Genomic DNA, 27,308 nt, shown 5'->3' with positions numbered 1-27,308 from the left:
CCAGTTAAAGTTTGGTTTTATACATTCATGGAGATAGGAATTACAGCTAAAACCATAAATCAATACACGGAAGGTATACATTGGTTCATCCAGAAAAGGTGGGATATCTTGAAGGGGGACTTACAAGTCATAGATTGTTTTAGAGATTCTTTGGTTGACAATTGGTTAAAATAGGTAAGCTTTGTCTGAAGACCTGGACTCAGTAGAAATGAATGCTTGCTTGAGTTAAGATAAGGGTTTGCTAGGATGCTTGAGTTAAGATAGAGTCTTCTCTCTGTCATGTGATGCTATAATGGAATCAGGTTGGAAAGTAAGCCACATTATACTGGGTTAATAAAAACTCATTTAATGAGATTTTATCGTTTGTAATTGTGCCTTACCAGGCCTCTTAGAAAGGAATTTGGGCAAGAGAAGAAAAAAAGTCAGAGTTCAGTCTTCACTGTCCAGAGTGGTAATCCCTGGGAAATAACGATTATCAGTTGTCTTTTCCTTTTTGCTTACCTACATATTCTAAAACATACATGTATTAATTAAGAAAAATCAATACAAGTTTTAAAAAAAATCAAGTTACCTAAGAAAAAAAACCCAGAATCTCAGGTGAATATGTTAAAAACCTATAGGAGAGATTGTAAAGGAGAGGTTTTTCACAGTATGATCTAATTCAAAACAAAATTTACAAAATATTCAGTTTCCTAAAACCACTCAGCATGAATGTGTAATATATTCGTGGACATACTTTAGTTCCCAGGCTTTGATATTAATTTTAACAAACTTTCAAAGGGTAGCTACTTTCTCCATTTAAAAAAATAAAGTAGACTGAGTAATTTTTCTTCAACTTGAACTTAAAACATTAACCCCAAACTCAATGCCTTAAAAATCAGTGACTAATACCCACTAACATTTGTGCAGCACATCAATGGTAACGCTGTGCCACTCTATCAACAGTAATCACCTCAACAGAAGAGCAGACAACTACGTACGCAAGTAAAACTAATTCCCAACTAATGAGCACCGTTCTGAGATCAGTGGCCACAATGAATAATTTTGAAATTGCCATCAGAATTATGCAAAGATAACAATCCTGAGGTTTGATTTTTACTGAATATCAAGAACAAGATTATTCAAAAAGGCACACAAGATGCCAAACTAAAACAGAGAAACCCCCCAAATCGTTAGCACTTCCCTCTAAAACCTATCCGCCCCCTACTACAGTCCCTTCTTCTGGCGCTGGCTGGTCCTCGTTCCCGTTTCCCCCAGTTGATGGAGGGCAGCGCTCGTTTGCTGCAAGCCCAGGGACAGGTCGGCGAACTCCTCTTTCAGGTGTTCCGGGCCCCGCCCCCGGCCCACCAGGCCCCGCCCCCGGCCCACCAGGCCCCGCCCCCACCAGGCCCCGCCCCGCTCCTGTCTGTTGGCTTCTCCCACCCTCCGCCCGAGTGTGACGAGCCCGGCGGCGGGGGAGGATCTATTGCGCACGCCCAGGGCGCCGGCCCGGAGCGGGAGAAAGGCCGCGGAGGCGCGCCGGAGACTATGGAGCGCTATGTTCGGCGGGATCCTTTCCGGAAGCGGAAGCTCGGGGGGCGGGCCAAGAAGGTCCGGGAGCCCAAGGCGGTTAATTCTTTTTATAGTGTGGCGTGTCTTCCCTCTGCCTGGGCTTTTCTGAGGCTTCGAGAGATGGTCAGGTCCGCATCTCGACAGGGCCAGGTGAGGGCTGCGGACCCTCCGTGGAGGGCTGCGGAGTCCACCGTGGAGGTGGAGAGGAACTGAGGGGGTTTTCGGGCAGGGGGACTTGCAAAACTCTACTTGGAAAAACAAAACAAAGGCGAGCAGGTACAGGGCAGTGGGGGCGCACTGACTCCCCCTTCTCACCCATCCGCTCGGTCCGTTGATGTATGTTCTGTATAAATCGTCGTAGCCCTCTAGAGCGCTGGCTGTGTTGTCAGGCCCGGGTTCGAGCCTCAGCCTTCGCCGCTGGGTCGAGTGTGACTTAACCTTTCCTAGCTTCAGTACATCGTTTTTGTAGTCACAGTCACCCGCAAATTCAGATTCCGGTTCTGCCTCTACTGTTGTAGTGACGGTAGGCAAAGAACTTTTTACTTCTCTTAGCCTCTATCCTTAGCTGTAAAATAGGCATAAATAGGTATAAAATTCTGTCTTAGAGAATTGGGGAAATTAAATGAGAGAATCTATAAAAACATCTGTCACATAGTTGGCATAGACATGTGCATAAACAAAATTTAATTCCCTTAAAAACACTGCTACCATCTTAATAACAGCAAACATATCATTTATTATGTGGCAGGTGCTTTTATATATGACATAGACTATGTCATTTAACATTCTCAGTAGTCTTATGAGGTAGATACTATTATCCCTATTTCATTTTAATTTTTTAACTTATTTTTTTTCTGTCTCCACTGCTTAAATCAGAATGTTATCCCCATTTTATACATGAGGAAATTGAGGGTGGAGAGTTCAAATAACTTCCTAACAGTTACACAGCTGGTTAGCTGAGGAAACAGGACTCATACATATCTGGTACCAGAGTCCATGCTTCTTTTAAACATTACACCATACTAAGTAGATATGTGAGTAAACAAGACACCTTTCTGAACTTTAAGTTCCCACCTCACAGAAATAATGACAGCTCACAGGTTGTAGATAAGTGGAAATGAAAGGCCTTAGTACGCTCTGAATCATTCTACAAAGGTATCAGTATCTTGTACTTGTTGGTAGGAGAAATGATTACTCAGAAATGCTTATATTCTCAAGTAGCAACATTAAAAGTTAATACCAAGTGTAAGTAAATGTGAAATAAACTGAATCTCTCTTGTGATTTGGGACACTCCTTTTGGAGAGCAGTTTTGCAGTTTGTATCATGGGTCATTAAACTTCCAGTAACATCTCACCAAATAATTATGCTTTTCATTCTAAATATGAAAAAGATATTTTTAGTATATGGAAAGGTTATTCCAGGTTATTCTAGGTTTTTTAATTATGAAAAATATGAAGGAAACCAAGATCATATTACTTCCACGAAAGAGAATATTATACCACCATTAAAATTTTGAATGTTAATAAGGAAAAAGATTCAAAATACACAAGATTCAAAATTGCAAATGTCTAGCTAGAGAAAAAAAGGCATATGAAAAAAGATTGGAAGCCCCAATAGCAAAGAGCACATCGAGAGCCTAGATCTTAGTTTCTAAGTTCCATTGTCCGCTAAAAGGAACATGGTTTCTTGGAGAAATTACCAATGCAGGAGCTAAGGCAGGGGAATTATGAGTCTGGATACATCAAACTAAAAAGCTGCACAGCAAAGGGAAGGATTAACAGAGTGAAAAGGCAACATACAGAATGGAAGAAAACATATGCAACCCATATATCTTATAAAAAGTTAATGTCTATTATGTATGTAAGAAGCTCCTACAACTCAAAAGCAGAAAAATAAGTAACCCAGTTAAAAAATAAGCAAAGGATTCGAACAGAGATTTCTGCAGAGAGGACATATAGATGGCCAACAGGTATATGAAAAGATGATCAACACTAATCACCAGGGAAATGCATATTAAAACTCACAATGAGATATCACCTAACATCTGTTAGGATGACTTATTAAAAAAATGAAAATATTGGCAAGGATTTGGAGAAATTGGAATTGGAACCCTTGTACACCATCAGTGGGACTGTGAAATGGTGTAGCCACTATGGAAAACAAGCAATCCTACTTCTGGGTATTTATCCAAAAATATTGAAATCAGGATATCAAAGAGATATTTGCACTCTCATCTTCATTGCAGCATTATTGATGATAGTTAATATGTGGAAACAATCTAAATGTCTATCTACAGATGAATGAAGAAAATATGGTATGCCAACTAATAAATGTAGACAGAATGATGTAGTTAGAAAATCACCATCTGACAATTGATTCAGGCAAGAATCATCAATGGATGCTAAAACTACTGGGTAAAAGTTTGATAATTAGGATATTTACATAGTCTAAACTATCTTCCCACAAAATGCTTAAACATAAAAGTAGTAATGCTTAAACATAAAGTAGTATGATGAAAAACCTGGTAAACACCATCTTAAATAATCAAAAGTTTGTATCAACAGTAATGGGACAAACTGATAATCATATGTCTACTGATTGTATTGAGAGGGAGACAATATATCTTTAGTGGATTCCTGCCAAAAATGCATAATCTGAGTCTAATCATGAGGAAACATCAGACAAATCTAAATATCCATAGGGACATCTATGTAATAACTGGCGTGTACTCTTTAAATATGTCAAATTTATAAGAGAATGAATGACAGCCAGAGGAACTGTTGTAGATTCAAGGAGACTAATGAGCTATGACAATTTAATGCAATGTGATCCTGGATTGGACATGGACCAGAGTTGTTTTTTTCCCTATAAAGGACAATATTGGGATTATTGGCAATATGTGAATAAAGTCTGTACATTAGATCATAACACTATATCAGTGTTAATTTCCTGGTTTTCATAATTAATGCTGTAGTTATAGTAAAGAATGGCTTTCTTCTTAGGAAATATTTAGGAATAAAGGAGTATTATGTCTGCAATTTACTCTGATGTGGTTCAGACAAAAAATAATGCTATGTATATATATTGAGAGAGAATGTGGCAAATACAAAATGTCAAGAGTTGTAGAATCTGGATGAAACCTACATAGGACTCCTTTGCACTAATATTTCAAAAGAAAAAAATACAAAACAATTGGAAAGAAATGTTCCAATGTGATAGTTACTGTTTCAGGGTGCTTTTATTATGGGTAATTATCCTTACCAGATTTTCTATAATATAGCCTTATGTATATATTTTAGAGAAAATACCATATATAATTTTACAGTTATGCCAGACATAGACATTTATTTCAGTATACTTTTCTTTTAATTTTGAAAGATAATTATGGTAGTTGTTTTGGGACTTGATCTGGGATATAGTAGCACCATTACTTGGATTTTTATTATGATTACAGCTGGGTCACCAATATAGATAGACCAAAGTGAAAGACCCTGAAAGTGTGGTGCAGAGACCAGTGAACTACATTACACAAGGTCTCATTTCCTACAGTGTTGGTTCTCCCTGCTGACTTCATGAACTTTCATCATATTCCAGGTTATCTCAAGGAAAAGTATAACTCTCATCAACCTAGTTTTAAAAAATATATTCTGAGTAACATTCTTAGAAGGACAGAGTATATATTTAAGTAAATAATAGAATAGTATATAACTTCAGAAAGTTTGACAGGTACTGTTCAAAGCCATCTTGGGATGAAATATATAAACATGTAAAAAAATTATAAATGAAACTGCCAACAGTTACAACATCTGAATGGTGGAATGAGGGGAGAATTAGGTACTTTAACTCATGTCTGTTTAAAATTATATTTTGGAGCAGGAGCAACTTCCTACTCTCCACCTGGACTGCTTCCAGGACATCATTCACCATCAAGTTCAACATGATCAAAAGTGCTTGGCAACACTTCCTAAGAGCATTCTAGCAACACTTTTCCTTGTTCTGTTGTACAGTTTTCTCCAACAGAACACATGCCGTATCATAGCTGTATGTTCTCCCATATCTTCCTCTGTATGACAAGCTGCCTGGGGCCAGGGGCTAAGTCACAGACCTTTCTAACCCTAGGACCAGGCATAGGTTAAGTCTGTAGACCGAACTGAGTAACTGATCATGAATAAAAAGAAATAAAAAAGTAAAAAAAAATAAAATTATATTTTGAATAGAGATTATATTTATCTGACATAAAGTTATTAAGATATAAAAAAGTATACCATGGAAAGTCTCTATCTCCCAGATACTCAGTTTTTCTCCCCATAGGCAACCACAATTAACTGTTTCTTATATAACTCTCAAGATATTGGATACTTGTAAAAGCAAATGCATATTTTTTCCTTTTGTTCCACACAAAAGGTGGCCCATTTATGTTACTTTTAAAGCAAAAATAAAATTTTTAAAAATGATATTGCTATATGAATTTCAAAAGAAGATTGAAAGAATGAGATGTTTATAAAGAATTTTCAGATGCTGCTCTTGTCAGGCATTCTAAAGAAGGTAGATAAATGGAACCAGATTTAAGAACTCTATCCTATGTTTTGAACTAACTCGTATGTTTCAAAGAATTTGGGAATGTAGAACATGTTTATGGATTGATATAGTATGGACTTATTGCAGTAGGTTCTTCTGATTTAAAATAATAACTTCCTTTTCAGCTTAAATAGACTTAGTAGTAAATATATGTTACTTGCTTGACAAATTTAATGTACAAGAGTTAAATTATAATTTTGGATATTTAGGTTATATCACATTTATTAAAAAATGAATAACATGGTACATACATATAATAGAATATTATTCAGCCTTAAAAAGGAAGAAAAATTTTGATACATGCTACAGCATGGATGAAGCTTGAAGATGTTATGCTAAGTGAAATAACCAAAGGGGACAAATAATATATTATTCCACTTATATGGGGGTCGTAGAGTAGTCGGATTCATAGAAGGTAGAATGGTGGTTGCCAAGGGCAGGGGGAAGAGGGTATGGGAAATTATTGTTTGATAGGTAAAGTTTCAGTTTGGGCAGATGGAAAAAACAAAGAAGAAAAATGAATGACCTTTCAGGTTTTGTCAGGATAGCATATTGAAAATATAAAAGAAAAATATTCGTATATCTAGTATAATATAATACATTATGTCATAGGTGTTATCTTCAGGAGGGCAAGCTGGACCTACTAAATTAACAAATGGGAAGAAAGGGTAAGTAAGAAGTTTACAACTTCAGGAAATTTCAATAAATTTTTCAGGTCTTTGGACTGGACTACCTTTTGCCTACCGCAGAAAACTAGATGGGCCTCTACCTTTCACAAAATCTAGGGAGTAAGTTTTCATAGCTGCCCACGTTAATCATTTTAGTGTTTAATAGTCTATAATCTTCATAAAGTCCTTATAAATCCATCTTATAATTGGTTGAACAATCTTTCGTGTCTAACCTTTGCTGGAAAGAAAATGACTACTTACTAATATATTTTGGGAAAAATGTATTATTTGTAAGAATATTAATGAGCTTCTTTTCTAGGACCCATTTAAGAAAAATATCACGTTTTAATGCACATTCTGGCTATTCCATCCATTCTGATTCAGAAAGTCAGGTAAGATTAAACTGAATAGATACAATATAAACTATTTTAACCTTGAGGTAAAAGCTAAGAAGTATGAGTAAAAGGCAAAGGTAAAGTATTAGTTGCTCTAAACAAGTATAAAGTCTTGCTTGAAAATGTTTTCTACTAATAAAAATTGCTTGTAAATAAAGAAATTTTAAAACTATGTAATATGTTTTTTCCTAGAATAAAATGTTTATACAAATGTATTCTAAATGACTTTCTCCTTACAGGCTGAAACTGTACAGGGGCTCGATGGTTGTGCTTCTTTGCTGCGGGACATTTTGAGAAACGAAGATTCAGGTTTTTTTTGAAAAATACTTCCTTGCTAACCTCCTTTTCTTAATGAAGCCGTTTGTTCAATGTTAACGAATTTTTGTTTTAATTATTAATAGGCTCAGAAACAGCATATTCAGAAAATAGATCTAATCCTAGACCTTTAGAAGGCAAAAGATATGGATCTAAAAAGAAAGGATCTGAAAAACATACCATTCCTTTGGGAGTCCAGAAGGAAACGAGTAAGCATTTTTTTCTCTTATTTAAAGATAATCCTTAATTGTGGGGATTTTGATAAATTATCAGTATTATGCAGTTGTCTTTCATTTTAACAATTGGTATTGGTTATTTAGGTTTGTGTGTGCTTATGCTTTTCTTTCTCTCTTCAGCTTCTAATTACTGAGTAGTCGCTTTGCTTACTGTTACTTTCCCAAGAAGGAAAGTAAAAAAAGAGACTATGTCTGGGTTTTCTAGGAGAAAAGAACCAAACTCAGAATGACATTTGGGAGTTATATAGAGGTATCTTTGTTTCCTTGGCCACTTGTTTTCATAGATAATCACAAACTGGTTGCATTTAAAGTGTATACTTATAGTTATTGCTTTAAAATTATATGTTTACCTTAGGTTGACCAAGAGCTGAACCTGTTGAGCAGTACAGTTAGGATACATAGTACATAAGAAGGTAAAATTTCAGGTTGGATAGATAAAGAAAGAGAGCCTGCCACTGATTGATGGAGAATGTAGCCAAGGGTATTTTTATATCCTCACAGTTAACTTTGCTGATTTAATTAAGTGTAATAATTTAGCGATAAATTCAGAACAAGCAAGTTTTGATTATGTTGTCCCTTAGAGGCCTATAGAACAAGATAGCCCAAAATGGAGATGAAAAAGTCCACAATGGAAATTCAGATGGACAAGAATTAGACTATTAAACAGTTCCACAGTTAAGGTCGGCCAGAAATGTCAGCACTGTAGTATGTCCTTAGATTCAGTTTGAGCAAGAGGAAGAATCTAGAATATCATCTAAGGCAGTATCCCTGAATATTAAGAGATCAGGGTCCAGGTAAAGAGGCTGAGAAAGTGAGGGTGGAGCATTCATGGGATAGAAGTTGATGTTCCAGATGGTCCTGAGTTAGAGAACTAAGGCAGGGGAAATAGTTTATTTCAGTCCTTACTGACCCATCTTGGAGGCCATTTGCCTTCATATAATCTTCACCAGCACTGTTTAAGATGGTAGCCATTAACCACATGTGGCTATTAACCACTTGAAACATGACTAGTGCAATTAAGGAGTTGAATTTTTAATGTTATTTAATTTAAGATCATTTAAATTTGAAAAGTTATTTGATCCAGTTATTTTAAAACGTATAAGTGTGTTTAGAATAACTTAGGTATGTGAATCTACTTTTTCAACTAAATTCTATTAAATTTAAATACAGAGCAAATATTTCTGATGAAAATTTTGTGTCCAGATTGAGATGTACTTTGTTTAAAATACATGCTGGATTTAGAAGATTTAATACAAAAAATAAAATATCTCAGTTCCTTATCTTACACATTGAAATGTTACTGTTTTGGACATATTGATTTAAATAAAACATGAAAAGTAATTTTACCTATTAGTTTTACTTTTTAATATGGCTATTGGAAATTTAAGTTACATATATGAATTGCATTATATTTCTATTGGACAACATTGGTCTAAATTGGGTCAGCATACTGCAGCCAGTTTTATGAGTAATGTTTAGTTATTTTGTAAATAAAGTTTAAATTTATTCATGTTTTCTTTGGCTGCTTTTGTGCTGCAGTGGCAGAGTTGAGTAGTTGTAACAGAGATCATCTGGCCCACTAAGCCTAAAATATTTACTTTCTAGCCTTTTAAGAAAAAGTATGCTAAATCTTGGTCTTAACTCTTGAAGCAGAAGCCTATTTTTTGGGGCCCAGTGGAGAAAGAAAGGAGTGGTAGCACCTGTTCCTCCAGTCTCCTACTTTTTGCCTCAAGGCAGGTTATTTCTTATCCAGAGCATTCTTCCTCAAGGAACTCCCATTTGGGATGTGTGTGGCTGACAGTGGGTGCCATGGTAGCAACTTGTTGGATCCTGACTTAACTGCTTCTGTCAGATTTTGAACAAGAAACAGATGGCAGCACTCAAATTGAGGTAATTGGAGGAAAGTTCATTTATAAGGGGACTCACTGCAAAGGTATGGGTAGGCAATAGGAAAACCAAAAGGGGTGGTGGCTAGTGCTAGCAGCAGCAACAGAGCTGTTATCATCTCTAGGCCTTGAGGGATTAGGAGGGGGGACATTACTGGATTCAGGAAGAGATGCTGTTTATAGAGTAGGTTGCCTTGAGAAAAGCAGTGAGCTTCATTGAAAGCCAGCCCAAGGTTGCCTAATAGAGAAGGAGCAAAAATAAATACATACTCTGAGTTCATGCTTCTTCCTTTCCTTGAAATGCCAAGACTCCTATTGGATTAAACCCAGATGAAGCCCTTCTGATGTATATAAGTTCTGGGATTTTATTCTTACAAGCTAATAAGTTAGTCCTACTGTGTCATGGATGCAGGCAGAAGCCACAAGGCTACTGGGTCAGAGACAGAGGACTTTATTTCTCACAGTGCAGCAAGCAGCATGTATGTCAGCATATTTGCATTGGTTTCTCCCTCACCCCCAATCACGTTGGGGTGATTTGATGGACTCGCATGGATGCCATGCATGCTGTAGGTTTACATTGCAGCTGAGGAACACTGAGCTTGGGTAATCTGTCACTTTGATAGTAAACAGTAAGCAAGCCTATACTTGTCCTAGCGGGAAACATTACCTTATCCCTCAAGGTTGCTCACAACAAATACAACCCTAAGAAATAGCCCAGGCAAAGAACTTAGGTCAAAGCCTTGCTTTCTTGATATGCACAGAAGGACATGTAGGAGCAGGAGAGACAGTCTTTGAACAATGTAATCGATATAGATTAGCATTGAAGGGAAAGCAGGGTAGAGACCAGTAGAGGATGGATTTCAAGTGGCAGATGAAAGATTCTGGCATTCAGGGTCCCTAGCATTAAATTCTTATTTGGATTAGAGCCAGATCATCAATTCTGGCCTGTGATCAGGGCACAATATTCTTATTGCTCTTTCCCCCATATTTTCATTATCAGAAGAAAGGACCTACCTCCATAAGACAATCTTCTTTAGTGTTGCAATATTAGAAGTTAGTTCTCATTGACTTATTTACTTGTAAGTTTAACTCATTAGAAGATTCCTTCTCTTTGATTCAACTATTTTATTTAAGAAAAATTTACCAAATTGTAGCACCATCTAGAAAGAAACATGTTTTGTTTATGTGTGCGCACACACATATGTGTGTGTGTGTGTATGTTTATGTGCTTGGCCAATGTTAACTAATACAAAGTTTTGCTGTGTTATCACAATGCTCAATAATACACAAAAATGATGGTCATCACTTGCTCTCTTTTCCATCTCTCTCCAAGTGAGGTAATCAGAACTGTAAGGAATCTTTTACAGCATGTTAAGTAGTATCATTTATTTTTAACATACATTGTCTTGCTATTTTGTGTTAACTGATTTCTGGGGCATGCATCCTTATGTACATTCTGTCTGGGAAATACCTGATCATTGAATGTCTTATGGAGTCAAGTAAGCTCACCTTGGTACATTTTGGGAGTAAGGAGGCAGGCAGATCCAGAAATATATTGTGCTTACTTGGGAGTGCTTCTGACATGAAAAAAGAATTAAAAAAAAAAAAAAGCAATTTTTTACATTTGATAACTCTATTGAATGCATTCATGATTCTCCTTTGGTAACATACATATAATGCTGCCTTCCTCTTGGGGAAATAAACTACCATAGGCAGAATCCTTTGAGTATTGAATGCCTGCGTCAAGGCCAGGTGTTCTTCATAAGTATTTCCATTTATAATAGGCTTCTACTGGGTCTTATCTGCATTGGATGTTTGTTCTATTTTGGGTGGCAGGAATAACTTACCTGTCAGACAGTGCTTGTCCATCCATGCAACAGCCAGTGCTTATACAGCAGCTAGTATGAAAAAGTTTCATGGACTGAATAAATAGATGCATTCCTTTCATGAATTCTAGTTATCAACTTACACCAATTAAATACATTGCCATCCCGATCTGTTAGGTAAAATTTTCATGTGGGGTGCTTTGGTGTAATTAACATGAGCAAGAAAATATACTTCATTTGTATATGTATAGTAACAGACTCATTTTGTTGTTATTTTATTTTAAAATTGTGTAGTAGTAATATAACTATAATCTTTCCTGTATATCCATTTATGGTTTCTAGCTTGTCTTAGATCATTTGCTTTAAGACTTTATACATTAAGTACACATATTCAACATTATCAGCAGTTTCATACGGACTGAGTTTATAAAGGAGCAAAATAAGTTGTTTTGATTCTAAGGATTTGATTTTTAAGAAATATGGAGTTTATTAATTTATGTTGGATGATGACATCTGCTGGTAGAGGCATAATATTGTAGCTCAGCTTTATCAGAGACTCTGAAAACCACCCCTTGACAAGAAGGTAAATGAGAGCCAATGTCTGTGACCGACTCAGGAGTGTGAATTCAGGAGTGTGAGAATTCCTCAAAGCAGACAATTCTTACCTTAAGGGACCAAAGGAAATTCAAGAGCAGAAGAGAGACCTAAGAATCAAGAGGAAAGGTCAAGTGATAGCTGGGTAGTCACAGACTATGATCTCACCCTTCATAATTTTAGATTTCAAAGTTCAAATATTTTAGAGGATACTTCTCCACTTGATTTATTATAAAATTGTATTTCCAATAAGAAATAATACTTGCTTTACAGAAATTTATTAACCAGTTTTGTTTTAGCTCATCTGTTCAGATAGTGAAGGTAACTACTTTGGTTAAATCACATCAGAGGGGACGTGTTCAGAGGTATATTATTGATGTCAGCAAGATTTATGAATATGATATATTTGCTTATCTAAAGTGTTTGCAGCTATTTGGTAATGTAATATTTACTGAATTTTTACTGTGTATTAGATGTTGATCTAAGGACTTTACAAGTCTTGTCTCATTTACTTCTCAAAGTAATCTTATAAAGTGGGTGGGGTTTTTTGTGTCGTCGTTGTTTTTGAGACAGAGTCTTGCTGTTGCCTGGGCTAGAATGCCGTGGCCTCAGCTTAGCTCACAGCAAGCTCAAACTCCTGGGGCCAAGCTATCCTTCTGCCTCAGCCTCCCGAGCAGCTGGGACTACATGTGAGCGCCACCACGCCCAGCTAATTTTTTCTATTTTTAGTAGAGACGGGGCCTCACTCTTGCTCAGGCTGGTCTCGAACTCCCAACCTCAAGTGATCCTCCTCCCTCAGCCTTCCAGAGTGCTAGGGTTACAGGTGTGAGCCACCGTGCCCAGACAACTGGGTATTATTATCACCATATTTCTGAAGAGGAGGTCAAGAGAGCTTAAGTAATTTTCCAGAGGTTACTCAGCTAATAAATGTTAAAGCTTTTATGTAGGTCTGGAAAGTATATTCATAGGACTAGATCATCTCAAAAGGAAGCATACGCCAAGTCAAGGTGGAACCATCTGATATGAACCATCCAACCATTTTCATAGTCAAATATTGTCTTTTTCTTTAAATTTTTTTTTTTCTGTTTTCACTGATTGTAGTATTTAATCACCACTTACTTTCCAGGCTTCTTCGTTGCTGGCATAAGCAAGCTACCGTTAAAATGACAAAAGTGTGTCAATAGTTTAGACACACACTTTGATTGATTGTACTGCTTCTTGTTTGAGATATATATAATAAACTTTCGATTCAAAATCGGACATTTCAAAAAAAAAGAAAACTTTATGCCAGGTTAAGATGGTTTTTTGACAACCCAATGTGTAGATTTAGTCTACTTTTCTTACTGATCTCATAGCTCTGATTTTTTTTCTAAACTGTCAAAGTATCAGAATTGTTACAAAGTATTCTGTCTTTCCTAGTCCGTTTTCCTCTGAGAGCATGAACTTGGACAAGGCTCAAGGCAAAGGAGTTTTATTGGACTTTAGGGACAATATGATACCTTCAAGAAAGGTGTTAAAATCAAAGGAGAGATTTTACAAATAGCATTAATGGGGATTTTAAAGAATTAGTATAAATATTTTTGACTGGGGAAACTTAATTCATTAAATACTTTAAAAAAGAATTTGAAGTGGTATTCTTTAGAGGGATGGTATAATGGTAAAGCCCTTCTGTCAAGTATGTGATGAACTGAGTCGTTTCTGAGAGTCCTTTTTGTGCTTAAGATCTTATGGTAAAAGTTTTTGAAGAATCATATTTCAAGAAGTTTTGCTCCTTCTTCCACATTAGCATCGTCACGTACTAAGAAACAGATACCTAGTGAAGCTTCTGCTGGAAGTGGAAGAGACACATCAGACATAGCACAAAATTGGTCATTGCAAGATCATTATAGAATGTATTCACCCATAATATACCAAGCCCTTTGTGAGCATGTGCAGACTCAAATGTCACTGATGAATAATTTGGCTGCAAAGAACACCAGTGGAATTCCTCCTGTACCTTGCCATTCTGTGTCTCTTTCTGGTTAGTATGAATGATGTTTTTAAAAGTGTGAATATAAACTCTAATTAAATTGCTTTGTTATTATATAAGCAATATGAAATGTCAATGATTTTATCTCCCTCTTACCTTTTAGAATCTCAGGCAACTCCACATTCTAATTATGGCTTATGTACCTTCACCCCAGTCTGGTCACCTCAGCGACCACCCTGCCCTCCAGTGGTTCATTCAGTGAGTATAGTTTGTAGACCTCACAAGTAACTGCATGTAGAAACTGTCATCTTAGGAGGGAATATTAAATTTACTGATTGTATTTTAATGCACTAGGATGTAAAGACCAATTTTTTTTCAAGTTTTTTTTTATTAGAAAAGTTTTTACCTATTATTGATGACAATAATGAAGGAGAAAGAGGGGTAGAGATCAGTAGAAAAAAAATCAACCATACCCACCACCCAAGCACAACTACTGTTAACAAAGTGATAGCATGCTTTCTAATTATTTCTCTATGTAGATTTTAGTTTCTGGTTTTTATTTGTTAAGTTTGCTTCCTTTTAAAAATAAACTTATAATTAAATTTTATATAGTTGTACATACTGCTTCTTTTCACTTAAAATTTTATTAAAGTTTTCTCTATTAATAAATACCTTCTGTAAATTTTTAATAGTAGTTAATACTGTATTTTTTGAATATACTATAGTCTGTGTAACTACTCCTGTATGGTCAGACATTTAAAAAACAGCCAGTTTTTCACTACTATACCATTTCTGTACCTGTGTTTGTGCAAAAGCTTTTTGTGTGTTTGAGCTTATTTTCTTACAGTGCAATTTCCCAAAGTGTTAATGTTTGTTTTAGTCCCAAAGTGGACTGATTTTGATGCCTTTAAACCATGTGTGGTATTTTAGTCATGGCCTTATAATGTTCCCATATTGCAGAGTCAACTAGGTAAGCTTTAAAAAACAAGAATCTTTATTTTGCTGAAGAGAAATAGAGCTTACTTTTATGCTGAAAATATTAGAAAGTCATTTTCTAATATTTCTAATATTTCTGGTTTAAGTTTGTTATAATTACTGCCTACAAGTGAGTACTTAAACTTCTGAAGGCTTCACTTGTTTTTTTTTCTTTCTTTAGGAAGTTCAAACAGATGGTGACAACCAGTTTGCATCACAAAGTAAAACAGTTTCTGCGAATTGTGCTGGTGGTCTAAGGAATTCATTTAATACCATTCCTGGAGTTCCATGTAGCCTGCCCCAAACTGACATATCAGCTATTCCAACATTTCAGCACCTAGGCCTGGCTAATGGGATTCTGCCACAGCAAGGAGTTCCTAAGGAAGCAGACCTACTAAAATGTTTTCAAACATACATGTCTCTGTTTCAATCTCATGGAAAAGAAACTCATTCAAATGGTCAGATACACCGAAGCCCCACTCAATCACAGCCAGCCTTCTTGTCCACTAATGAAGAAAAATGTGCCAGAGGACAAATTAGAGAGGCCACAACTGAAGGAAAGGATTTAAACGTACGTGTGCGAGATGCAAGCATAGTCAAGGATGTACAGAAGGCAAAAAATGTGAACCAGACTTCTGAAAAAGTTAGAACTATAAAGTATTTGTTGGGAGAACTCAAGGCCCTGGTAGCAGAACAAGGTAGATGAATACTTTCTTATAATTTTCTTTAGGATGGTGTTATACTAAATAGCAATGTCTTGTTATTTAGTCATCATTTAAATTTAGAATAATTGACATGGAGTTTGTGGTATTTTCCATAGAATGAGTTCGGCCTGTTGTATTCTTATTTTTTAGGTTTTGATCCCTTCTTTCCTATAGATTTGAAATGTGTTAGGGAATATCAAACATTCAGTCTTTTGCTTATAAGTGTGTGCTCATTCTACTTGATAATGGACCATGAAAAGATTCAACCAAGAGAATTTGTACAGATAAAATTTTAATCATTAGAGGACCCCTAAAGATGACTAACTCTCTCTAACAGACTGATTATTTTTTCCTATTTTAAAAGATGCAGATTTCCTTTGCATCATTTCTTTAATAAGCAACTGTTATATTGTTTAACAAATCTCACTTTGAGAAGTAACCCAAAACTTTTTATGCCTTTTTCAGTTTATTTTTAGAATTTTTTCCCTTAAATCAGGAAAAATGTCTTTGAGCCAGGTTATATTCATTTGTTTTTATTCTGTATGTATATTCTAAAGTAAGGGATTTTGCTTAGAATGAGTTATACATTTGTCATCTTGGAAAATATGGTAATTGATTATGGAAGCACTGATTAAATAAATAACATTAAAATAAAATTTATATAATGCATTATAATGTAATTTTCCTTAAATTTTACAAAATTGCAGTAGACTTTTTCTGTTACTATATTTTAGAAAGTGTTATCTAGACTACTTTCTAACCATTGGTGAAAACTGAAGTTTTAAAATAAAGATACAATATTAAAAAAATAATAATAACATTTGCAGACTGACCAAAAAAAAAATCTTAAAATGCTGTATGCATGTTGAACATCAGAGGTTTAGTGTATTAAAATTGCTGTGTTTTTAGACTTTCAACTTACTACCATTCTCATAATAAAATACTTAATCATGATAACAGTAATATCATTAGCTATCATTTATTGAACACTTAACCATGTGCCCGGCACTGTGCTAAGTGTTTTATATGCATTATCTTGTTTAATCCTCACAGCAACCCTATGTGGTACTATTACTGCTCCCATTTTACAGATGAGGAAACTGAGGCTTGGAGTACAGTATCTCATTTAATCTTCTCAACAATCCTGTGAGGTACTGTTTTTATCTCCATTTAACCATGAAAAAACTCAGGCTTCCAGAATTAAGTAATTTAGATGTTGGTGAAAGGATACAAAATTTCAGTTAGATAGAAGGAAAAAGTTGAAGAGATCTATTGCACAACATTGTGACTATAGTTAATAACAATGTATTGTATTCTTGAAAATTGCTAAAAGAGTAGATTTTAAGTGTTTTCACCACAAAAAAATGATAAATATGTAAGGTAATGCATATGTTAATTAGCTCAGTTTGACCATTTCACAACATATACATATTTCAAAACAATATACTGTATGTGATAAATAATACAATTTTTATTTGTCAATTTAAATAAATAATTTGAAAAAGATTAACTTGTAAAAAGAACAAAAGAATTACGTAATTTGACAAAGGTTATGTCCCTAGAGAGTGGTGGAGCCCAGGTCTGCCTGTTTTAAAGCCCATGAGCAAAACTACTCTACAGAAGATTAGTAGAAGATTGCTTGGTAATTGGGCACAGTTATTTACTGTGTGCATGTACTTTTCATCAGGATGTAAAAACACTTGTGGAACTGAAAAAAAAATTTTTTTGAGACAGTCTCGCTCTGTTGCCCTGGCTAGACTACTGTGGCATCATCATAGCTCACTGCAAACTCAAAACTCCTGGGCTCAAGTGATCCTCTTGCTTCAGCCTTTGGAGTAGTTGGGACAACAGGTGTGTGCCACCACACCCAGCTAATATTTTCTATTTTGTTTAGAGATAGGGGTCTTGCACTTACTCAGGCTGGTCTTGAACTCCTGGGCTCTAGTGATCCTCCTGCCTTGGCCTCCCAAAGTGCTAGGATTACAGGTGTGAGCCACCATGCCCAGCCACTAGATAAATTTTTGTACTTTAGAATATATTTTTGACCTCTTTTGGATATTAGTTAATATGTAATTTTAAATACTTTCAGTCTATAGATATTTGAATGGGAACAAGGAGACAAAAATAAAAAGATGGAAGAACTAATATCTCCCTCTTATACCTGTGTCTGTTTGCCACCTCCAAAAACATCCACTTTCCACAATTAGTAACAGAAATGGTACTCCTTTTGACATCACGTCAAATGAGGTGTGGCTGGTTGTGTTAAATCTACTTTAGAAAGTTAAATAATGAAACCTTATCCTAGCAGACCTCACTCAATAAAGTAAATTTTTTGATTATGCCAGGATCAAAGGGTATATTGTAATTGTTAATATTATAACCAATTATAGGAAACCCTATAGCAAGCAATCATAGGAGGCTATTATAGTCCTTTGGTAAGTATGAACTAGGAGATATGTAAACCACATTCCTACTTGTCTCTTTAACTGAACAAAACCTGTGATTTAATCATAATAATCCTGTGATTTAAGATTAATTTTTACTGAACTTAATTTCTTTACAATTGTTCTGACTAAACAAATAAGCAGCAGGAAAGAGGAAAATAGAATGTGTATAAAAAATTCATAAATAATTGAGTTGAATTTATTTATAGTAAGTATGTACATGTGTATAAAGAGTTTTTTTGGTAAAATGTAATAATCTACAATACAGTTTTTACTCTTTTTTCTGACTTTTATAGAAGATTCAGAAATTCAAAGGTTGGTTACAGAAGTAGAGGCATATGTATCTGTGCTTCCAGCAGTAAATGGCTACACAGATATCCAAGTTGAAATAGCACTGGCCATGCAACCATTAAGAAGTGAAAATGCTCAGTTACGAAGGTAAGAATTGCTCTTTGATTATTTTGTCTGTATGCAAAGATGTCTCATGGCCAGAACAAAGGTGCCAAATGAGAGATCTAGGACTTCATAAGGAGAATAGATTTGCTGTCCTAACTGTATTTCTACTTTTTCTTTCCCATTTTCCAAAGATTTCCAGCATTCTCTAACTCTTTTATTACTTCTGTACACTAGTACATATTTTTTTCCATGTTATCTACCTCTGTTGTCACTTAATTGGTAGTATGTAGGCAGGAAAATGAAGTACCTCAATGTATATATCAGGCTAGTTTCTAGGTTATGCTGCAGTAACAAACTTCTAAATCTCAGTGGCATAGCACAGCAAAAGTTTATTTCTCCCCCATGCCAAGACCAACATGGGTCATTGGAGGCACTCTGTAATCCTATGCTTCAGGATCCAGGTTCCTTCTGTTTTACAAAGCTACTGTCTCAGTATGTGTTTTCCAGAAAAAAGAGAATGTGGATATGGCAACAGGGCATTCTTACATGTCCTGGCCCAGAAGTGATGGTCTGACTACCACATATATTTCATAGACTAAAACAAGGCACATGGCCCTGCCTAATAGAAATGTCTGGGACATTACTTTGGAAAACAAAACTGTTTTTCCTCTGCTCTCACACCACAACAATCAACACAGAACACTACTATGACCAAATGTGTGGGAATTTCTCCCCACCAGCAAGCAAGCAGTTAGTTCTACAGCAGAAACCAGCTGGGTGTCCTCCAATTCAATTCCAACACTATCCATCTGGAGATAGGGTCAGACTCTATAGGTTGAAGACTCAGTCTTACAAGATTGAGCCCCACTTCCCAAGCTGATAGTAAGCCCCAGGTTATTTTACCTGTGTTTCTGACCTACTGGCTATAAATTGAGGTTCTCCTAACACCCTCCTTGAGTTTGATTAATTTTCTAGAGCAGCTCACAGAGCTCAAGGAAATACTTTTGTTTACCAGTTTATTATAAAGGATATTACAAAGGATACAGATGAAGAGATGCACAGGGCAAGGTATGGGATAAGGGGTATGGAGCTTCTATGCCCTCTCTAAGTGTGCCATCCTCCAGGAACCTCCACATGTTCAGCTATCTGGAAGCTCTTTGTAACTGTCTTCTTGGGCCTTTTTTCCTTTTTTTTTTTTTTTTTTTTTTTTTTTTTTGAGACAGAGTCTCGCTTTGTTGCCCAGGCTAGAGTGAGTGCCGTGGCGTCAGCCTAGCTCACAGCAACCTCAAACTCCTGGGCTCAAGGGATCCTCCTGCCTCAGCCTCCCAAGTAGCTGGGACTACAGGCATGTGCCACCATGCCCGGCTAATTTTTTGTATATATTAGTTGGCCAATTAATTTCTATTTATAGTAGAGACGGGGTCTCGCTCTTGCTCAGGCTGGTTTCGAACTCCTGACCTCGAGCAATCCGCCCGCCTCGGCCTCCCAGAGAGCTAGGATTACAGGCGTGAGCCACCGCGCCCGGCCTTCTTGGGCCTTTTATGGAGACTTCATTGGATAGGTGTTACTAAAGCATGGACAATTGTGTAGAAATGTGATTGGACAAAAGGGGCATGATCTGATACTAACAGGCTGAGTGGGGAAACTCAGCAAGCCTATCTGTTGAGATTCTTCTTGGCCTCTCTGTATAGCATTCCTTCCTCCCAGGTATGGAGCAGGATGCCTCTGAAATGGGGGTCTTGTGACCTATAATCACACAAGGTAGGTGAGAGAATTTCTTGATGGACACCTCTGAGACAGAAAGGCAGGGGAATATTAGAGTATAATTTTAGTTTCTATGACCTGCCTTGTGGGAGAAAAAGGAACAGGTAAAAGGAGGGCAGGGGAAGGTCAGAGAGAGCTGAGGCCTGCTTCTGAGGCTTAAAGTGCCCCAATATTAATTAATAAAAGACCATCTTTCACCTTTATCACTTGGAAGCTGATCTGAAGCTGCTTTGGGAACCAAGGACAAAATAGCCAAATACTTTAACAAAAAATATGCTTATTATTTTAGTTAGGAAATAATAAGGGTTATGGGAATTAGGAGCCAGAAACCATGGATGAAAACATATATATATATATCTCACATGAGCCATAGACATTGTATAAGATAGGACCGGCAGGGACCTGCACAAATTTTCAAGAAACTGGAAAACAATTAAATAGAATTCCTAGTTGGAGAGTAGCTTAAATGTACTAATCTGGAGCCTGCAAAGGCATGATACCTAGTGAGATTTACGTGTTTATGATTATTTTACTAGAGATTATTAGCCTGTAGTTACTATGATAAAAGATGGAGTTGCTAGGTTTAAATTCTAATAATAATGTCTTCAATCCTGACCTAAGGGATACCTATAACAGCATTAATTTTTCAAAATCAAAAATAAGAATAAATAATAATAATGGTAATGAACAGCAAATACTATTAACAATTATTAAATGTTTGTTATGTGCTAGGCTGTTATCCTTTACATGTGTCATCTCTTCAGATTCTCACCACGGCTCTATCAAGTAGGTGTTATTATTCTCATTTACAGATGAGGAATCCAAGTCATAGAGAGTTCACATAACTTGCCCCAGGTTACATGTCCATGAAGTTACAGAGTTAAGACTCACACCCAGGCAATTTGATTTCAGAGCACAGTGGTCTTAACTACATTGTAGACTTCTACACTGTCTCCACTAGAAAGTAGAGACTTATTTATACTTCACTATTTAGGTGTATTTTGGGGAACAAAAAGATATAGTATAAGCAATTCAAAAAAGTATATTATTTAAAGGAATGAGAGTCAAATAATTGGTTTCTTAAAGAAACATACCAAAACTTAGTCTCAGAATATTATCTCTTTTAACACTGTCACCATGGGAAAGATCAATGGTTCTTATTCATTTCTGTTCCTTAGAACATTTTAGAGTTGCCTTAGGAGCTAATTTATAAACCATTCAAGAAACTGAGATTTACTGTTTTATGAGCTACCACTTATTTTTAATTTTTTAAAAAGGTATTAGTTTGATGTCTAGTCTAATTCTTCATACTTGGCACCAGAGCTTTTGGCTGTCTGTCCTTAGAGGACAAAGATTACATAGCATGCTATTGCCACTGTTGTTTACTCAACCTTCTAAAAGATGAAATTACTGAAAAATCAAGAGTTTATTAGATATGCTTCTTTTAGCAGAATGAGGTTTCCAGCAGCAGTGTAGGAATTTTGGTGCCACTTGGTAATCTTTATTGGAAAGAATTATCCATAATCTCCATTACAAATAAAAGTTGGAATGCATAGGGTTTTCAAAGTGTTTTTCATCATTTTCAACTAAAAAAATTTTTTTTCTATTTAGGCGTTTGGGCTATATGTTTCTTTTTAGCCAGAAAAGTAATCTTTGAGGACTTTGTTGGAGGTTATTGCCATCTTGTGGCTTCAAAAAAAATTGCTAGGTGCATTATTTCTATGGCATCTTGACATTTTTGGCTTTTAGGCTGGACAGTTTTTGTGTGCCTTCTTACACAGTTTTTCAACATTTAGCCATCCTGATCCCCACCCACTAAATGTCTGTAGTGCCCTGTTTGTTTTGAACACCGAAAAGCCCTGGCACATTCCCAAATTTCCATGATGGGAGTTGAGGGGGAAGGTATTACTTTCAATTAAGAGGCATTGAGCTAGAGAGTACCTTAATATGTATAGGGCAAGTGAAAAATCATGACCAATTCCTGATTTTATACTGAAATATGAAACCTTTATGTACCCACTCAGAACCAAAAAATGAAATGAGAGTGAATTGGAGGAGTCAAGCATGGCATTCAGGTTTTTGTTCTTATAATTCAACAGATGGTAACATAATTCTTCCAGGTGGGAGCTTCTAGAGGAAGAATATATTTGTGTCTCTGTTTGTTTATTTCATCTTATTTTTGAGTTAGGAGAGCTGCCAGTTAAGATTTAGCTGAATATATCATTTTATTTTAGGTCATCTGGAGATATATATGATAGAAGTCTGGCGCACAGGAACATGATCCAGGATAGAAATGTAGACTTGGGAGTTAGTCCCCGAACGTGTTTTTATGGAGCTTTTACTATAGATCTGGCACTTTGTAGGCACTGCAGACAATGATGATTAAAAGCAGATGATTTGTTATCAACATATAAGTGGTCAATTCATCAAGAAAGTGTAGAGTGTGCACATAGTGAAAAGTGGATTGCTGGAGAATAACAGCTTTTTAAGGAAAGCACAGAGAAAGAGGAGCCTGTGAAAGAAGCTAGAGAAAGAGAAACAAGAGAAGTAACAGGAAAACTAGGAGAGTGACATCACAGAAGCCTATGGGAAGAAAAAAAAATTGTAGGAGATATTTTTGCATACCATTCAAAATAAACTGAGAATGGGGATAAAGGTAGGTCAAGAATAACCATCAGAAGACAAATCACCCAAAGAAAATCCAGGAAAACTTGAAACACCGTTTCATAGTCTTAAGAAAATTAGAAGTAATAGGATCTCTCAGAGGGAGAAAGAGAGAGATTGAGAGAAAGTACTTAAAGAAGAAAAACAGTAAAAGGAAAAGAAAAGTGGGTTAGGTAAACTCAGAAAAATAAAAGAGAAAAACAAAAAAATGCTATAAAAATGAAAGCCCAATTAGAAACAAACTAAAAATAATTAACAACAAAAAATCATGAAGTCATGGATATTATAGTCCACTAGAACTTAAATAATATGAAGACCGAATTGTTTTGTTTTGTTGGTTTCGGGTTTTTCCCCTCAAGTCATTTCATTTTAATTGCCACTAGATTCATAGTACGTTGTCTCCTATCAGACTTAGCCTATTTTTCTTCCTACACCCTTTAAAAAAATTTTATTGTGGTAAAATACATGTAACATTCATCTTTCTAATCATTTGTAAGTGTATATTTCGTTGGCAATAAATACATTCACAATGCAGTCATCACTATCTATGCCCAAAACTTTTTCATCCTTGACATAAATTCTGTACCCATTAAACATTAACTCCCCCCCTTCTCTCTTCCCTAAGTCCCTGGTAAGTTCTATTTTTTTTTTTTTTGTCTCTGAACTTGAAAAGGCTGAATTTTTGTCTCTTTAGTTTGCTACTATATTTCCAGTGCCTGAAAATTGTGCCTAACACTCACTCTAACAAATATTTATTAAATTAACTGACTGCATGGTAGATAAGCTGCAGGAAATCACACAAAGCAAAATAGAAAAAGAATGATCTAAAAATTATTTTCTGAAAGTACCTTTAATAAGGTCAGATATTCCTACTAAGTTATAGCAACTTACAGCAACTGCCACATGAGTTAGAGCAGTAGGACAATGCTGGTGGTGACAGGGTAATGTAGTAGATGCTTCATGTTCATCTTTTCATATAATTTTCACAACCAATGTAGATGCTGTTCTCCCACTTTACAGATAAGGAAACGGTTTAGGTGGTAACTCAAGTTCCATCACATTTGAGTAGCTGAACCAGAATCGTCACATGTGTAACTTTTTGGCAGTGTGACTTCTGGAAAGTCACTTATCTCTTAAAATTTGGTGTCCTGGTGTAACAGTAAAAAATATTCACACAGATTAGACCAATTTGGGGCCACAGTAGAGCTGTTAAGAATATAAGCTCTTCATAGTATTTCATTGCATTGTACCCAGAGAAAGTCCCCAAAATTTGGCACAAAATGTATTAGGTGTTTTTGGTATATGTAACATATTGAGTTGTAAAAAGGGATTTATTATGAAAGTATTTGAGATGATAGAGAAAGAACTCATTTTCTAGAACCTTTAAATGAAGGTATTTAATATTTTAAAAAATTATTATAAGGAAGATGATACATATAGAAAAGAAACAAAAGATACAAAATTGGTATTTCTGAAAAAGAGAATCGAACAAATGGATTAAAGACAACATTAAAAGATATATAAATAAAGGGAAAATTTTCTAATCTAAATCTCTATGTCAGCAGATGAATGGGACATACCAGATCCTAGAAATACTGTACAGAATGATCAATACCAAGACATATGCTGGTAAAGTTACTACACCTTAAGGATGAGAAAAATAAGGCTTTGGAGCCCCTCAAAAAAAATAGAAATTCATTATGAGAAAAACACTAGGCTCGCCTCAGCCTTTTCATAGTGATTGCCATTGCCAGAGGATCATAGAATATCATTTACAAAGTTCTAAGGGAAAGAAAGTATGCCCCAAGAATCTCTGCTGTGGTCCAGCTGTCCTTTTAGTGTAAGGGCAACAGTTATATTCTCAGTGTACATGAACTTATGAAATACAGCACTCTTGGACTCCTGTAAAGACAAAACAAAAACTCTTGAGTGGCAAAGTCCAGTCAACCAAAAGATGAACTCAAATGAAGGAACAGATTAGACATGAATGTTGAATTTATACATAGAACTAAGACAACTGTGGAAATTATAGTTATATTAATAGAATGTATTGTACTCTTAACAATATGAATTCCAAACTCCACAATTTTCATATTCTATTTAATTAATTTTAGGTTATTTAGGAATAATATTTCTTGAAGTAAAGAAATACTTGCCTGAAATTTATCAGTTCTGGTGTCACTTGTTATTTTCCTTCAGTTTAAATCACATAATCCTATTGCTTCTCAGCCTTTTGGCTAAGATCAAGTGTAAATCATATAATCCTAAAATTTACCACATAATATTTTAAAATACTGTTTGTAATATCATTCCAGTATTTTAAAATTCTGCTTTGCTATTTGGTTTTTCTCTGTATATGCTAGAAAACATATGAATGATATTCAACAAATAATGATTTATTATTTATATTTAACATTGTGTTAAAGGTTCTAACCAGTGCAATAAGGTAAGAAAAATAAATAAAAGCCAGCCACATTGGAAAGGGAAGAAGTAAATTCACAGATGACATGATAGTCTTTGTAAATAATCCTATGGAATTTACAAAAAAGCTACTAGAATTAATAAGTGAGCTTAGCAAGGTTGCAAGATACAAGATCAGTATACAAAAGGCACTTAATTTTGTATTTCTGTGTATTACCAATGAACAATTTGAAATGAAATTTAAAATTAGTACTATTTAAAGTAGCATAAAAATATGAACAATTGAGGAATAAATTTGGTATAAGATATATACGACCCACACAATGAAAACTACAGAATATTGCTGAGAGAAAATAAAGAAAACCTGAATAAATGAGAGATGAACCAGATCCATAGATGTAAGATTTAAGATGTCAGTTCTCCCCAAAATTGATCTATAGATTCTAAGTAATTCCATTGAACTCCTGACCTTGAGCAATCTAAGTAATTCCATTGAAAACCCAGGCAGTCTCTTTTGTAGAATGCTGACTGTAAAATTTACATGGAAATTCAGAGAATCTAAAAGACAACTTTAGGGAAAGGAGAACCAAGTTAGTGCTATCTGATTGCAAGATATAAAGTTATGGTAATCAAGACACAGTGGCATTGGTGTAAAGGAAGGCAAATAGATCATTGAAATAGAATAGAGTCCAGAAACATACAGATAATTAGTTTCTGAAAAAGATGTCAAAGAAATTGAATGGTGAAAGAATAATCTTTTCAATAAATAGTGCTGAAACAATTGGAGAGCCATATTTGAATAAATGAACCTCAACCTTTACCTCATACCTGCTGTCCCCAATGCCTGGGCTACCGGCCAGTACTGGTCCATAACTTGCTAGGAACCAGGTCGAACAGCCGGAGATGAGTGCCGAGTGAGCAAGCGAAGCTTCCTCTGTATTTACAGCCACTTCCCATCACTTGCATCACCACCTGAGCTCTGCCTCCTGTCAGATCAGCTGCTGCATTAGATCCTCATAGGAGCATGAACCCTACGTAAACTGCATATGTGTAGGACCTAGATTGTGAGCTTCTTATGAGAATCTAGTGCCTGATGATCTGAGGTGGAGTTGAGGTGGTGATGTTAGCCCTGTGGAGTGGCTGCAAATACAGATTATCATTAGCAGAGAGAGTTGACTGCACAAAGACCATAATAAAGCAATTGCTTGCAGACTCATACCAAATCCTATCAGTGAGTGCCAAGCTACCATTAAGTTGCATCTGGTGGCAGGCTTTATAATGGCAAATGAGTTGATGTACTTCGATTGTACAGCTACATCTGGTGGCAGGCTTTAAGTCAGAATCCAACACTTAGTCTGCTCGTGGCCCGCCCATTATTTTATTTACCACTTACATCTGTGCCTCTTTCTCAAACTGTACACTTGTCTCAGTCACAGTTTTGGTAAACCCACAAGCTAATCCTAGCAAAAAAAGTAAAAAGCAAACATTGTTGGAGAGCTTGTTTGAAAAGGGGGAAAGACCCAATGACGAGGCATTAGAAGACTCTAAGACTGCCAACAAAATGAAATCTGCATTAAAAGAAAAGACCAAGGGTTCTACTTAAATTATGGTTCATTGCAACAGGTGATTCACATTCTCCAAGCCCACTTTGTATAATATGTGGCAACCAGCTATTCAACAAAGCCATGAAACCTTGAAAACTACTTTGCCACATGGAGACCAAGCACCTTGCATTAGAAGACAAGCCTTTGGAGTTTTTCAAAAGAAAAAAACATGAACATGAAGAAAAGAAGCAATTATTGAAGGCCACCACTTCATCAGCTGTGTCTGCACTGACAGTATCATTCTTAGTGGCTAACCGCATTGCTACAGCTAAGAAGCCTTTACTATTGGCGAAGAGTTGATCCTGCCTGCTGCTAAG

At 35.8% G+C, this 27,308-nt stretch overlaps 1 protein-coding gene across 4 annotated transcripts in view; it reads left to right on the top strand.

Moving 5' to 3' along the window:
• Window positions 1-1,473: 1,473 nt before the first annotated feature.
• CCDC14 (coiled-coil domain containing 14) overlaps window positions 1,474-27,308 on the top strand; it is a 42,744-nt gene continuing 16,909 nt past the window's right edge. Inside the window, exons 1-9 of one of the 4 annotated variants that reach the window (XM_012780451.3) lie at window positions 1,474-1,701; window positions 6,743-6,798; window positions 7,118-7,190; window positions 7,433-7,502; window positions 7,595-7,717; window positions 13,837-14,070; window positions 14,183-14,277; window positions 15,176-15,692; window positions 18,439-18,580. In XM_012780451.3, the coding sequence (XP_012635905.1) occupies window positions 1,528-1,701; window positions 6,743-6,798; window positions 7,118-7,190; window positions 7,433-7,502; window positions 7,595-7,717; window positions 13,837-14,070; window positions 14,183-14,277; window positions 15,176-15,692; window positions 18,439-18,580 (1,484 nt within the window). In that variant the 5' untranslated portion in view covers window positions 1,474-1,527. The other 3 variants (XM_020287093.2, XM_012780452.2, XM_012780453.3) reach the window with 3 other exon arrangements.

Source organism: Microcebus murinus, chromosome 1 (genome assembly GCF_040939455.1).
Source record: "Microcebus murinus isolate Inina chromosome 1, M.murinus_Inina_mat1.0, whole genome shotgun sequence".
NCBI classification, from domain to species: Eukaryota; Metazoa; Chordata; class Mammalia; order Primates; family Cheirogaleidae; genus Microcebus; species Microcebus murinus.
This window is presented reverse-complemented; position numbering and strand designations above follow the sequence as displayed.